The 16328-nt window shown below is 36.6% G+C and overlaps 1 protein-coding gene across 5 annotated transcripts in view; it reads left to right on the top strand.

Annotated features, from left to right (window-relative positions):
- Positions 1 to 16328, top strand: part of USP32 (ubiquitin specific peptidase 32) — a 220997-nt gene that overhangs the window by 139389 nt on the left and 65280 nt on the right. For all 5 annotated transcript variants that reach the window (XM_077970812.1, XM_015120007.3, XM_077970811.1 and 2 more), the window contains exons 10-11: positions 3536 to 3619; positions 6353 to 6414. In XM_077970812.1, coding sequence (XP_077826938.1) covers positions 3536 to 3619; positions 6353 to 6414 — 146 coding nt within the window. The remainder of the gene's footprint in view (positions 1 to 3535; positions 3620 to 6352; positions 6415 to 16328) is intronic.

The raw sequence follows: 16328 nt of genomic DNA, 5'->3' as shown, positions 1-16328 counted from the left end.
TCAGATGGAACTTTTGCATTATAGTTATAGAGAAGCATAGTTTGCCTCATACTATGGCAATTTGTCTTCAATCAAAACCTTCCAGAGTCATTTTATTTTAGAATGTCCTGTAAACATTCAAATCACCAGAACATGACTGTACAACAGCAAAGTGTTCTCTTGCATTAAATTGAAGATATCTGTTTAATTTTTTAAAAAGGAAAAGAAAATGTAGGAAAGGCACTTAGAGCTGCTACTTTATAAGTACACAACACCCTACAATTCAAAGCATCTTAATCTCCACCAGGATCAACAACAAAGTCATTTTTGTCATGCTGTTAAATCCATCATAATGGCTGATGCAGATTGGTCAGAGGGATCCAGCAAACACTGATGTCCATAATGGTGTTTTGGCAGCTAATATGTAACTCTTGGTCAATAGAGAGTTTAAAGGATCTTCCCTTTCTTCTTGATCTTTGCCAAGATTCTTGAAGAGTTCTGATGTTCTAAAATACATTGTTGACTTTTCAGTTTGCTTACTCATCCTCAAACTGACAGCGGTTTTTCTCTTAATTCTTTTTGCTGTGCTTCCAAATTGTTTTTTATTTGCATTAAATGAATGTAGTATTCATTTATCATTTGCGTCATTTCATGTTTTTCATTTGCATCATTTCATGGCACCATTGGAGCTCAACTTCAGAATCCTTCAGGTTTTGAACTACTTACTGACCATCTCAAATACCTGCTGTCTTGATCTCCATCTTCTTCATCTTACCTACTTGCTCCCTTTTTCCTTCTTCCATTTGTGCCAGAGGAAGACTCTCAGTAAGCTGCCATTTATTCTGTTATTGAAATTGTGCCCTAAAGAGTTAAAGAAACCAATGACTATACTCTTGGGCTTACAGGATAGCGGCTAAGAAAAGAAACAACTTAGTAAAAAGCTGAAACTAAAACTTTTCCCCAAAGAGTAGGAAACCGACAACCAGCAGAACTCCTTGAGTTTGCAGAATAGCGGATTGAAGGAAAAAAACACCAAAAAACTGGCCTGTGTGGTGGCTCTCGCCTGTGTAATCCTAGCACTTTGGGAGGCCAAGGTAGGAGGATTGCAAGGCCAGGAGTTCAAGACCAGCCTGGGCAGCATGACTAGACCTTGTGTTTTTTTTTTTTTTTTTTTTAAGGCAGTTTTGGTAACCTGTGCCTGTAGTTAGGAGGCTGAGGCTGGAGGATCCCTTGAACCTAGGAGTTTGAGACTGCAGTGAGCTGTGATCACACCACTGCACTCCAGCCTGGGTGATAGAGTGAGATCCTGTATCTCTTTTAGAAAACAAAATAAAATAAATAACAACTTGCTGAAATGCTAACCCTCTCTCCATTGTGAGATTTTAAAAACTGGCTGAATTGGCTAGAACCAATGTGGCTAACTAGAGTTTACGCAGAATGAGCTTGCTAATTCCCGTTGCATGTTTCATACTGACTCCCCCCAATTTCCACGTGCGATCCATGAAGTAACATGAAGAAATAACTGTGCATGCCCAAGGACTTTCCAGTCCTCTCCTTCTAGCAGTCACCTGCCAATCCCAGAATCTACTCTATAAGGCTTTTTTAAATAAAATTATTGCCTTAAAACCAGCACAGGGAGACAGCCTTGAGCTGGACTGCCATCTCCTTTTCGGTTGACCTGTTTGCTTTGCTTTTCTCAAAAACCCAACGTCATAGTATTGGCTTCTATCTCATCAGGCAGCAAGCCTCCTTTGCTTGGTAACGTTATCAACTCCATTATGTCACAGCTGCCAGTTTTCTGCTTCTGTAGTTCTTCATTATTAGTAACATCTTTCAAGTTCTGCACGTGTGTTCTTACCAATATATTTCTTAGAATGATGAAATCACATTGTTCGTCAGTGTTTTTTATTCTATGGGAAGGACTTGGATACTGTGGAGAATACAAATCTGTGAGGAATAATAAGTTGATTAATGTTAACTGGCCCAATCCAGATTCACCTGCTACCATAAGTGTGAATTCAAACCCTCTCTTCACCAATTTTTTGTATACTTGATTTGGGAGGTTGGCAGATCTTACATAGCCTTTGAGGTTCTTCTGTTGCCATGGTGCTGGGATTGATGTTCCTCTCCTCACAGCAACAGATATCACACTATAGTGGGACAATTCAGACACTCCAGTTAACCTAACATGTATGTCTTTGGGATATGGGAGGACACCTGGAGAAAATTCATGCAGACATGGAAGGAATATGCAAACTCCACACAGATAGTGGCCCCAGCTGGGAATCCATTTTTTTTTCTTATCAACATTATAATAAAATGATGTTGAATGAAACATTATTCAAGGACCTCTGCTGTACTGATTTGAGTGGAAAAAAACCCTTATCACAGCACTTCCTCTGTTGTAAGTGAACAGGACAATTTTTTGAAAAGTGATCATGATAAGAAAGATTCTGTGATTCAGTGTTAGTCATAATCTAGTGATTTGCCTACCCCTTTCCCTGCCTTCTGCTTTTTGAATGTGAACTTGTTTGTAAAAACAGAAAGGAGTTTTTGTTTTTCTTCCTTTCCCTTTAGCTTATTTCTCTACCCTGATTTGGAGGATTTTCTTTATTATTATTACTTTTTTTCAAAGAGATAGTGTCTTGCTATGTTGCCCAGGCTGGACTCATGCTCCTGGGCTCAAGCGATTCTCTTGCCTCAGCCCCTGGAGTAACTGGGACTACAGGCACATGCCACCATGCCCAGTGATTTTTCTATTAAATCCCTCACATGTCTGTTGTTTGATTATAAGACAGTTGATCTAGACACCTCAGTGATTCTGCAAGTCAATATTTTTTTCTCTTTAGAAAACAATGTATATATATATATTCCTTGTTAATAGTGCAGACTGCCACCAATACATTTGAGGCATAAAAGGAAGCGAGGACAAATAATGTTACTAGAACATGTTTATTGATTTAGTTATCTAAACCTTTTAAAGAAAATGGGCAGTATTTCTTACTGCGTTGATAAAATTCCCAGATATTTAGTGAATTTTACCAACCATGTATGATTAAACTATATATGTTTGCATTACCACAAATTGTAAAATTTTGCTATTGAATGCATTTAGGGAAACCTACAGGAATGAACTTGAACTAGTTTACCTTCTGCATTGTAGGGGAGTTAGGAAAAAGTAAAGAGGAAGAAATTGCTTTTCTGTGTTAGTCAACATTTAGATCATGGTGGGTGCCTGCAATCCCAGCACTTTGGGAGACCGAGGTGGACGGATCACGAGGTCAGGAGTTCAAGACCAGCCTAGCCAACATAGCGAAACCGAGTTTCTACTGAAAAATACAAAAAGTTAGCTGGGCATGGTGGCGGGCACCTGTAATTTCAGCTACTTGGGAGACTGAGGCAGGAGAATCACTTGAACCCGGGAGGCCGAGGTTTCAGTGAGGCAAGATTGCGCCATTGCACTCCAGCCCAGGCAACAGTATGAGACTCTGTCTCAAAAAAAAAAAAAAAAGAAAAAGAAAAGAAGATGTTCCTAACATGAATGTCTCTGTTTCAGATGGGTCATCTTACTCTGGAAGACTATCAGATCTGGAGTGTGAAAAATGTTCTTGCCAATGAGTTTTTGAACCTCCTTTTCCAGGTATGTTTAAGGTAAATAACAGCAACAGAGGGTAGTAGTACCAGTACTTCTACATCTTTTCCATCATATAGTAGTCAGAGTTGTTGTATCTAGGCTGCAAAACCATATATTATTAAAAAAAAAAAAACAAAAAACCAGAACTACATTACACATCTGAAAGATGGGTGCTTGCTGAAGTTTCTCAAAATGTGATGTGGGAAATAGGAAAGTGGGATGTAGATTATTTTAACTCATTTTAGAGTAGTACACAGACATATAGAGAGTAAGTTGCAAAAGCCATCATAATTTGCTAGTTTCTTCATTATTGTCTTTTTAAAAGGGCTTCCTTGTAATAAGACTGACCAGGAGAATTTTTTTAAAAGAAAATAAATAAATAAATAAATAAATAGCCTTCCTAATAAGTAAGGCAGTATGACCAGAAAGATGAATCATAAGGAGGTAGCTATACATTTTTCTTTTCTTTTTTTATTATTTTATTATTTTTTTAAATTTTGAGACAGGTCTCGCTCTGTCATGCAGGCTGGAGTGCCGTGGCGCAAGCATGTCTCACCACAGCCTTGACTGTGCAGGCTCAGGTGATTCTCCTTCCTCAGCCTCCCGAGTAGCTGGGACTACAGGCGTGTGCCACCACGCCTGGCTAATTTTGTATGTTTTGTAGAGACAGGTCTTGCTATATTGCCCAGGCTGGTGTTAAACTCCTAGGCTCAAGTAGTTCTGTCTCAGCCTCCCAAAGTGCTGGAATTACAGGAGTACACCACCACACCCAGCCCAAGTTTTTCAAAGTATACAATCTCTCTGATTAAGAGATCATTGAAGGTATGAGGCTGTTTCCTAATTTTTATTATTTAGAAGGTCCAAGAAAGAGTAAGCGGGAAGGAAGAATGAAAGCTACCAGAAGTCAACACTAAGTCATAGAGCTTGCCAAATTTTAACTATTGTCCTAGTTAAACTAATTCTCTTGCTCTGATTTTTAAGGATAATTTAAGTTTTCCCATTTTTATAGTTATTCGTGAATATTTAACTTGACTTAATAGTGCTTATTTTAGTTTCTTCTTATTTTATTTTTCTTTTACCACTGTGAAGGTCAGAATGGTTTAGTATGTTTATACGTATCATGATCTACCATTTTAAATAATGAACTTGTCTGCAACACATCTATGTTGGAATAAATGGAAATTGGTCTCTTCCTGAGAGCTAATGACTAAGTTTTATGTATTTAAAACATATATAATCTGATAGGCCTGTAAATCAATTATTTGCTTTATTACAAGTTATAATTTTCAGCATAGATTCAAGTTGATGGCTTTATAAAATATATATGAAAATAATATAGATCACCACTATAAACACAACAGAATTGCTTGGTAACATGAAAATTCATCAACTATTTTTTATTTTTATTTATTTATTTTGAGACAGAGTCTTGCTCTGTCACCTAGCCTGGAGTGCGGTGGTGCAATCTGGGCTCATTGCAACCTCCATCTCTCAGGTTCAAGAGATTCTCCTGCCTCAGCCTCCTGAGTAGCTGGATTACAGGTGTATGCCACCACCCCCAGCTACTTTTTGTATTTTTAGTGGAGATGAGGTTTCACCATATTGGCCAGGCTGGTCTCAAACTCCTGACCTCAGGTGATCTGCCCACCTTGTCCTCCCAAAGTGTTAGGATTATAAGTATGAGCCACCACGCCTGGCCTGGTCAACTATTTTTATCTCATTTAAAATAATATCCTCAGTAGTGGGTTCTGTAGGCTTTTTTTTTTTTTAATTGAACTATTGTTATTTTTTAAAGTAACATTCTCATATTCAGTGTACGAAGTTATTGTATGAACAGTACATGAACGTATTCAATGTATTGCTTATGTACAGTTGACAGTTCATATACTGTTTGTACATGAACATATTCAGTGTACTCTTTATCTCATATTCACTGTATGAACATTTTGGTCACTTAAGTTTGTGTCTGAGTCATGTTGTAGCTCTCACAGAGTATAGCATTTTTACTTTTAGTTTTGCCTTTCCTATTTCGTCATTCTTACTGTGGACTTGGAGTGGCACTGTTTCTGTGACTCTTAACTTATGAATAAACATATACTTTAGATTTGCTTATGTGTATGCTTCCAACATTTTATACTGAAAAGCTGAAAAAGTTTTTTTCAGGAAACACCCTGAACCTAAATTTTACTATATTTTATTTACTCAACACCTAAATTTTATTATATTTTATTGTATGTGCTTTGTCACATATTTGATTATGCTCATATGAGCAGACAGTTATGCTAAATTGTTTTTATTTTTATCTGTGTTTTAAAATTGATAGAGTTAGCTTGTTAGGTTAATGATACAATATTGAATTATGCTTTTATTTGCCAAGATCTCACACATGGCTGAGTGTTTTGACTATTTAAAATCTATCATATGCAAGTGTCAGAAGAATTATTCTGAAATCTATTCCTGAGGTAGTATCTTCCCCTTTCCCTTTTTCTTCCTTCCCTTTCTCTTCCCTTCTTACCTAGAGATTTGAAAGTTAGCCTCCGTTGGAATGGCTTGTTTAAAAAAAGCAAACAAAACCCCAAAACCACAAGGCTAAAGTTAAAATTTGCTCAAGTGAAAAATTGATAATTCATGAGTTGAAAGCTGTTGCTAATTCAAATTCCCATTTAAGAAGTGGATCTCATGCAGAGAATGTGAAATAGTATGCAGTTAATAAACTTGATTTACCATTTTTTCCCCTAGGTGTGTCACATAGTTCTGGGGTTAAGACCAGCTACTCCGGAAGAAGAAGGACAAATTATTAGGTAAATTTGTAGTTTCAGTTATATAGTTGAAATTTCAAATACTTGAAATATATTGGTTACTGAGGAACAGCATGTCCTATTTTAATGTAATTATTAACTGTTTCTCAAAAATAGTTACATATTGAAATATTTTTGTTAAAGTACCTTCCTAGATAAGGGAAGGTACTATAGATTAATTAAGAAGGCAAATTCTATTTAACATTAAAATTGCACTGAATACTAAATTTGATTTTTTGAAATGAGATAAAAAGTAACCAGTTTTCTTTAGTACCAAAATATGTTTATTGTTGGAAAAATTAGAAAATAGAGCTAAACAAAAAGAAGCAGAGAAAGATTTTATAGATAATTTATAGATAATTGCTGTAGATATTTTTAATATTTATATAAACATATGCCCACAATGATATTTGTACGATTTAAATAAAAATGGGAATATTCTGAAATACCTATTTTATTCCCTGCTCCTATTTTCACTCTAGATCATATAAAATACTGCTTTAATATATATTAGAATAAAGCCTTCTTTGAATATAATTTTAAATGATTGGTTTGCAGCCCTGTTCATCCTCTATTATTCTTTTTTAATATAAGCTTATTGGACCAATTTTGTTAATAAAGTCTCTATGTCTTGGCTTAAGGATTTACTTTAGGATAAATTACTTAAGATGAAATATCTGGATTATATTTTAAAAACAAAGGTATGCATGTTTTATAGCTATATTCTAATTTTTAATAACTTGAGTGTCTTTCATTGCTTTGTGACATTGCTGTTATGCTACACATTTGTGTAGATAGTTTCAGAAATATGACTGAATTTCTAGTAAACTCTGCTTTTAAAATAAACTCTCAATAGGTACTGTCACTTGACTTTTTCTTGAAAGTATTGTGCATACAAACTCTTCAGTAGTTTCTTCTGGCTTGGGTTTCTGGATAGATGGGAGTTTACTAAAATAGAGTTGTTTGGAATACCTGAGAACAGGATTACATATTCAACGTTTAAACAGGACATGCCAGTTAATACATAGATAGTTAAAGTAGTAGATATATTTCTAAGTTTTTAAATGACAAGTTTTAAAAATGGTTATTTATGTATTATTTATTTATTTATTTTTAAGTGAAAGCAAGTTTATTAAGAAAGTAAAGGGGCCAGGTGTAGTGGCTCATGCCTGTAATCCCAGCACTTTGGGAAGCCAAGGCAGGTGGATTATTTGAGCTCAGGAGTTCAGCCTGGGCAACATGGTGAGACCCTGTCTTTACAAAAAATAAAAAAATTATCGAGGCTTAGTGGTACACGCCTGTGGTCCCAGCTACTCGGGAGGCAGAGGTGGGAGGATTGTTTGAGCCCGGGAGGTCAAAGCTGCAGTGAGCCAAGATTATGCCATTGCATTCCAGCCTGGGTGACAATGTGAGACTCTGTCAAAAAAAAAAAAAGAAAAGAAAGGGATAAATGGGTGGCCACTCCATATGCAGAGCAGCATGGTTATTTCTTAAAGAAGATTAAGCAAAATCTGTTTTTTTAAATGTTACTTTCATAAAACTCCAGTCTCACGTAGTTTTTATTTGTTTGTTTGTTTTATTTTCTGTCTTTGATTTTTTTGAGATGGGGTCTCACTATATTGCCCAGGCTGGTCTTGAAATCCTGAGTTCAAGACTTTTTTTCTATTACAGTCTAATTTACTATAGTAATATATTCTGAAGTAAATATCACTTAGCACAGATAGAAAGAAAGAATGCTATGTAGCCCATATTTATATTTATTGGCTTATTTTACAACTACTCATAGCATCCCTATTTCAAAAAATAAGGTTGATATAATCTTATATTTTCATAGAAAGTTATTATTTGCAAAATACGTGTAATTACATTATCTCATCTGGCCCTTAGAATAACTGCATGAAATTAGTGTCTCCCATTTTGTAAAAATGAAAACTGAGATTTATAGAAGTTGAGGACCTGAAATTACATGGGACTGGCAGAATCAAGTTTAGGACCTCTTTCTTAAAAGTACCAATAATCTGCTTTCTGTATTTTGTATTTTTTAATAAGTCTAGATTTAAAATTGTTGGTTCCAAATTGGTTCATTTCATCTGTGGGTTTTTTTTAATTTGTTTATTCATTTTTAGTGTTATTTTATTTTGCCTCTGCTGTTACTTATAAAAATTCATTTGACTGTGATAATTATTAAAGGATGATTCAGGTTGGTTCATATGCAATGAGGTGAAACAAATATTTGTCTCTAACTTACAGTCAGTACATTGTTAAAAAAAATAAGTATCATGATTTCTGGAATGGCCGAGTGAAGATCTCAGCAAACCCTTTTCCAAAAGCACTTAGAAAACTGAACAAAATTGTCAAACAACCATTTCAGGACTCTGGAAACTGACCAAATATATACAAGAAATTAAGAAGCATTTATTCAAGAACTACTAATCTTTGGTGAGAACAATGGAAGTGTGTGGTAATTTAACCAGGAGCAGCTTTCATTTCCTCCCATCCAGCAAATCTGCATGATAGTTCTACAGGGCAGGTCAGAATGGGCTGACAGTCTGATTTATGATTTGAAGGAGAGCATGAATAAATGCCTCTCCAAGGATATTATAAAACAAATACATACCATCATGGTGGTAAAAAATGAGGGGAAAAGGGAAACTGACATCACCAGCTTGGGGATAAAATACTGGTTAGGGGAAGCAGCAGACTAACAACAGACCAGTCAAATTTTTGACAGGGAACAGGATCACCATAGTGAGCCTTAACAAGCTTTCTCATGTCCCCAGTGATCTGTAGACTACTTGTACAAGGCTATACACAAACTCAGGAGAAACCAAAGTGGGCTTTAGCCCTTTATTCCTCCCTAGTTGAAGGTGAAGCCTTGCATGTGCAGAAAGTAAAAGCCAGGGTAGGCTTGTAACCTGCCTGAACTTTAAATGCATTCCCCAAACCATGTACAGATCCATCAGGAAAAGGATGCGAGTGTTACTGGCTCAAGGTGTTTCAGCACAGCCTCTCAACAGTCATTGGCTGACCAGTAAGTTAGGCTCACTCCAAGAAAGCCAAGCTTAACAATAAAAACAGAGATAATAAAAAAGAAAACAACAAGAAGCTGAGCAGCTTCACATTGCAAGATACTGTATGGGAAGTTAAACTCTACAGAATTGTTCCGGGAAGTTGTAAAACAAAACAAAACAAAACAAAACAAAACACACGGGGTTCAGAATCCAGAGTTGCTAATGTAAAGTATCAAATGTGTTCAGTTTTCAACAAGAAAAAATTATCAGACATGGAATAAAACAGGAAAGTGTGACCCATATACAAGAAAAAAACAAACAATAGTAGAAACTGTCTCAGAGGTGGCACCAGATGTTCTACTTAGCACACAAAGACTTCAATGCAGCTATTATGAATGTTTTCAAAGAGCTAAACGAAGCTGTATTTAAAGAATTAGAGGAAAGTATGATCTCACTGACTTGTCCAAATAGAAAATAGCAATAAAGAGATAGAAATTTTAAAACAGAATCAAATAGAAATTCTAGCAGATTTGAGTTGACAGAGAAATACCTAGCAAGACAGAGTATGTATCAATAGAGATTATTTCATCAGAAAGAGAGAAAGGAGACCAAATAAATGAACAGAGTTTCACAAAAGGTGGAACACCATCAAGTCTACCAAAATATGCATAATGGAAGTCTCAGAAAGAAAGAAGCAGAAAAAAGTTTGACAAGATAATGTCTGAAAGTTCTAAAATTTGTTGAAAATTATTAACCTTAGAAGCTTAATGAACTCCAACTGTGTTAAACACAAAAAGATTCACACCTAGACATATCATTGTCAAAGTGTTGAAAACTAAAGACAGAGGAAAAAGTTGAAAGCCACAAGAGCAGAAAGACTCATCATATAGAAGGGAACCACAATGTGATAAACAGCTGACTTTTTGAAACAGTAGAGCTCAGTATGCAGTAGGATGAGAAAGTGATATAAGGAAAAAAAACAAAAAAGCAAAAACTGTCAATCCAGAATTCTTTATCTAGCAGAACTATAATTCAGAAATAAAGGTGAATTACTACCTGACTTCAAAATATACTACAAAGTTATAGTAACCAAAACAGCATGGCACTGACATAAGAACAGACACACAGACCAATGGAACAGAGCAGAGAACCCAGAAATAAATCCAGGCCAGGCATGGTGGCTCACGCCTATAATCCCAGTGCTTTGGGAGGCTAAGGTAGGTGGATCATAAGGTCAGGAGGTCGAGACCATCCTAGCTAACACAGTGAAATCCCGTCTCTACTAAAAATACAAAAAATTAGCCAGGTTTGGTGGCATACGCCTGTAGTCCCAGCTACTCGGGAGGCTGAGGCAGGAGAATCGCTTGAACCCAGGAGGTGGAGGTAGCAATGAGCGGAGATTGTGCCACTGCACTCCAGCCTGGGTAACAGAACAAGACTGTGTCTCAAAAAACAAAACAACAACAACAACAACAAAAACCCACATTTAGAACCAATTCTTTTTTGACAAAGGTGCCAAGAGCATACATTAGAGAAAGGACAATCTCTTCAATAAATGGTGCTGGAAAAATTTGATATTCATGTGCAGAAGAATGAAACCAGATCCCAATTTCTTAGCATACACAAAAATCAAATCAAAATGGATTAAAGAGTCTGGGCGAGGTGGCTCATGCCTGTAATACCAGCACTTTGGTAGGCCAAGGTGACCGGATCACCTGAGGCCAGGAGTTCAAAACCAGCCTGACCAACATGGTGAAACCCCATCTCTACTAAAAGTACAAAAACTAGCTGGGCATGGTGACAGGTGCCTGTAATCCCAGCTACTCAGGAGGCTGAGGTGGGAAAATTGCTTGAACCCGGGAGGCGGAGGTTGCAGTGAGCCGAGATTTCCCCACTGCTCTCCAGCCAGGGTGATAGAGGGATATACTGCATCTCAAAAAAATAGAAAAGAAAATGGATTCAAAGACTTAAATCTAAGGCCTAAACTACTAGACGAAATTGGGGAAATGGTGTAGGACGTTCGTTTGAGTGGTATGACATTGTATAATACCTTAAAAGCACAGGCAGCCAAAGCAAAAATGGACGAACGGAGTTTCATCAAGTTAAGACGCTTCGCAGCAAAGGAAACAATCAACAGAGTGAAGAGACAACCAGCAGAATAGGCGAAAATATTTGCAAACTATCCATCCATTCAAGGTTTTAATAACCAGAATATATAAGGGTCTCAACTCAATAACAAAAAACCAAATAACCCAATTTAAAAATGGGCAAGTGATCTGAATAGACCTTGCTCAAAAAAAAAAAGACATATAAATTGCCAGCAGACATATGAAAACATGCTCAACGTCACTAATCATAATCGAAATATCAAAACCACAATGCAATATTATCTCCCAGTTAAAATGGCTATTATAAAAAAGACAATAACAGATTCTGATGAGGATGTGGAGAAAGGGAAGTGCTAGTACACTATTGATGGGAATGTAAATTAGTAAAGTCAATATGGAAAACAGTATGGAGGTGCCCCAACAAACTGAAAAGAGATCCACCATATTATCCAGTGATCCCACTGCTGAGTATATATTCAGAAGAAAGGAAATCAGTAAAGCAAAGAGCTGTCTACACGCCTGTGTTTATTGCAGCACTACTTACAATAGCCAAGATACAGATTCAGCTTAAGTGTCCATCAGTTGATGAATGGATAAAGAAAATATATATTATATATGTATACATATATATACACACATACACACAAAATAAAATGTTATTCAGCCGTAAAATGAATGAAATCCTGTCATTTGCAGCAACATGGATAAAACTGGAGGTCATTATGTTAAGTGAAATAGGCCAAGCATAGAAAGACAAATATCACATGTTCTCACTTTTAAGTGGGAGCTAAAAAAGTTGATCTTGTGGAATTAGAGAGTATTATGATGGTTATCAGAGGCTGGCAAGGGCAGGAGGGATGATATTGAAGAGAGGTTAATGACCGTAAAAATACAGTTGGATAGAATGAATGACTTCTAGTGTTCAATAGCACAGTAGGTAACTATAGTTAAAAATAATTTATTGTATATTTCAAATTAGCTAGAAGATTTAGAATATTCCCAACACAAAAAAAATGATAAATATTTGAGGTGATGAATATCCTAATTACCCTATTTGATCATTACACATTGTATGCATATGTCAGAATATCACATGTACCCCATAAATATATACTATTATTATATATAATAAATTTTTTAATCAAAACATTTTTAAACCTTTTTTTAAAAAACTTTAAAAAAAAAAAAGAAATGAAGATGAACTAAAGACATTCCTATATGAACACTGAGAATTTGTTGCCAGGAAATCTGTCTTTAAATAGTAAAGGAAGTTCTTCAAGCTGAAAAGAAGTGATGCCAGACAGTAATTAACATCCACGTGACAAAATAAAGAGGCTCTCTTCCTTGGCGGTGCCTATGGAGGTGGCAGCCATCCCCTATTTGGCATCATAGCTGCCCTTAGTCCCCTTGTGAAGGCCAAGATCATCAAAAAGAGAACCAAGAAGTTCATCCAGCACCAGTTAGACTGATATGTCAAAACTAAGTGTAACTGACAAAAACTCAGAGGTATTGACAACAGAGTTTGTGGAAGGTTCAGCAACAAAAAACAAAGCACATGCTGCCTAGGGGCTTCCAGAAGTTCCTGGTCCACAACATCAAGGAGCTGGAAGTACTGCTAATGTGCAACAAATGTGCTGAGATTGCCCAGTGTTTCCTCCAAGAACTGCAAAGACATTGTGGAAAGAGCAGCCCAGCTGGCCATCAGAGTCACCAATCCCAATGCCAGCCTGTGCAGTGAAGAAAATAAGTAGACAGCTCATATGCATGTTTTATGTTTAAATAAAACCATAAAAATGCCAAAAAAAAAAAAAAGAGCACCAATAGTAGAAATCACATAGGTAATAATAAAAGACAGTATAAACTATTCTATGTATTTTTGTTTACTGGTTTAAAAAACATTTTTATATGACAATAATTATAAAAGCATGTTGTTCCCATAACATATAATGATCTTATATGAGTTACAACCGTAGCACAAAGATGAGAGTAGAAGGTAGAGCTATATTTGAGCAAAGTTTCTATGTTTTAGTTTCTATACTTTTTTAGTTTCTATACTTTACTGGAATAAATTAGTATCAATCAAACATAGTAGACTATGTTGGCTGGGTGCGGTGGCTCACGCCTATAATCCCAGCTCTTTGGGAGGCCAAAGCAGACAGATCACTTGAAGCCAGGAGTTCGAGACCAGCCTGGCCAACATGGCAAAGCCTCATCTCTACTAAAAATACAAAAATTAGCCAGGCGTGGTGGTGCATGCCTGTAACCCTATCTACTTGGGAGGCTGAAGCAGGAGAATCACTTGAACCCAGGAGGCAGAGGTTGCAGTAAGCTGAGTGGCATCACTGCACTCCAGCGTGGGTGACAGAGCAAGACTCCATCTCAAAAACGTAAAATAAAAAATAAAGTAGACTATGTTAAGATCCATATTGTAAACCCTACAACAATCTCTAAGAAAATGATCCCCCAAAATAGTTTTATTTAAAAAGGCATTAAAATGTTACCTATTTAAATTCCTAGAAAATACCTATTTACCACAAAAGAAAGAAGTAGAGGAATAGAGGAAGAAAGATACATAGAAAACAAATAACTAAATAGCAGACATAAACCCACATCTGTAATTACCTTAAATATAAACAGATTGAACAGATGATCAAAAGCCAAAGATTTAGACTGAATTGTTTTTTAAAAATCCAGCTACTTGGCCGGGCGTGCTGGCTCACGCCTGTAATCCTAACACTTTGGGAGGCTGAGGCTGGTGGATTGCAAGGTCAGGAGATCGAGACTATCCTGGCTAACGCGGTGAAACCCTGTCTCTACTAAAAAAATACAAAAAAATTAGCTGGGCGTGGTGGTGGACGCCTGTAGTCCCAGGCGCTACTCGGGAGGCTGAGGCAGGAGAATGGTGTGAACTGGGAGGTGGAGCTTGCAGTGAGCTGAGATCGCGCCACTGCACTCCAGCCTTGGTGACAGAGCGACACTCCATCTCAAAAATAAACAAAAAAAACACAATCCAGCTACTTGAGATTCAAAGGCACAAATAGGTTGAAAGTAAAAGAATAAAAGATGAAACCATACAAATATAACCATAGGTGAACTAAAATTACTTTACTGTTAAGAAAAAAAAATGGCTTTTAGGTTACAAAAGACAAGTTACTGGAGCCAGAGAGACATTTTATTATGATAAACGATGATATATGCACCCACCAAAGAACCCTTCAGCCAACAGCAACAGAATACATATTCAAATGTACACAGAGTATTGTCTAGGATAGACCATATACTAGGTCAGCAGTTAGTCAGCAGACTATGGCATATTCGCCAACTTTGGCCCACTGCCTAATTCTGTACAATCTGCAAGCTAAAAATGTTTTTACCTTTTTAAGTGGCTTTGAGAAAACCAAAAGGGGATATTTTGTGACACCTTACAATTACATAAAATTCACATTTCAGTGAACATAAATAACATTTTACTAGAGCACAGTCATGCTCATTCAAAACCTTGGGGGAGGGAAATTCCTCAGTCTAAAAAGTATCTTGAAAAATATACAACTGAGATCATACTTAATGGTAGAACACTAAAGCCTTTTCCCATAAGATCAGGAAAGGATACTTGCTCTTGCCACACTTAACAACATTGTATTAGAGCTTCAAGCTAGTTAAATCAGGCAAGGAAAGGAAATAAAGGCATCCAGATTGTAAAGAAAAATTAAACTGTCTGTAACTGCAGATAACATGATCATATGTGTAGAAAACCGAAAAGAATTCACAGAAAAACTGTTAGAATTAATAAAATGAGTTTAGCAACATGACAGGATACAAGATCAATAATTAAGGAATCAATTGAATTGTCATGTACTAGATAGAATAATTTGAAAGTACAATTAAAATGAAGACAACAGCTCCATTCACTATATTGTCAAAAGAAATCAAACCCATGGAAATAAATTCAACAAAAGAAGTGCAAGACTTGTGCATGTAAAGATACAACGCATTGCTGACAGAAATTTAAGAAAATGTAAGTAAATGGATTTGAAAACTTAATGTTGTGAAAATGGCAATCTTCTCAAATTGTTCTGTAGATTCAAAACACACCCAATCAAATCCCAGCTTTTTTCTATAAATTGACAAGCTATTCCTAAATTGTATAGGGAAATGCAGAGAACTCAGACTAGCCTAAACAACTTCAAAATAATGGCAGAAAATGGAAGACTTAGACTTCCTGATTTCACAGTTTACCTAAGGATACATTAATCAAGTACTGGAATAAGTAGAATCATAGAGATCAGTCAAATAGAATTGACATTTTAAAAGGAAACCCTTGGCCAGGCATGGTGGCTCATGCCTGTAATCCCAGCACTTTAGGAGGCAGAGGTGGGCAGATCACTGATGCCAGAAGTTTGAGATCAGCTTGGCCAACATGGCGGAACCCGATCTATACGAAAAACACGAAAATTAGCCAGGCGTGGTGGCACACGATTGTAGTCCCAGCTACTCGTGAGGCTAAGTCAGGAGAATCACTTGAGCCCAGGAGGCAGAGGTTGCAGTGAGCTGAGACCATGCCACTGCACTCTAGCCTGGGCGACAGAGTGAGACTCTGCCTCAAAAAATAAAAAAAGGAAACCCTTATATTTTTGGTCAATGGTTATTTTTATTATCATTTTTATTATTTTTTAAAGATGTCAAGAAAATTCAGTAGAGAAAGGACTGACTCAAGAAAAAAAAAAGGTGCAGAAGGAGCTGAGCCAGTAGTCCCAGCTACTCAGGAGGCTGAGACAGGAGGATCACTTAAGCCCAGGAG

This window comes from Macaca mulatta, chromosome 16, assembly GCF_049350105.2.
Source record: "Macaca mulatta isolate MMU2019108-1 chromosome 16, T2T-MMU8v2.0, whole genome shotgun sequence".
In the NCBI taxonomy this organism is placed as follows: Eukaryota; Metazoa; Chordata; class Mammalia; order Primates; family Cercopithecidae; genus Macaca; species Macaca mulatta.
The sequence above is the reverse complement of the archived record's forward strand: the minus strand, read 5'-3'. Positions and strand labels throughout refer to the sequence as shown.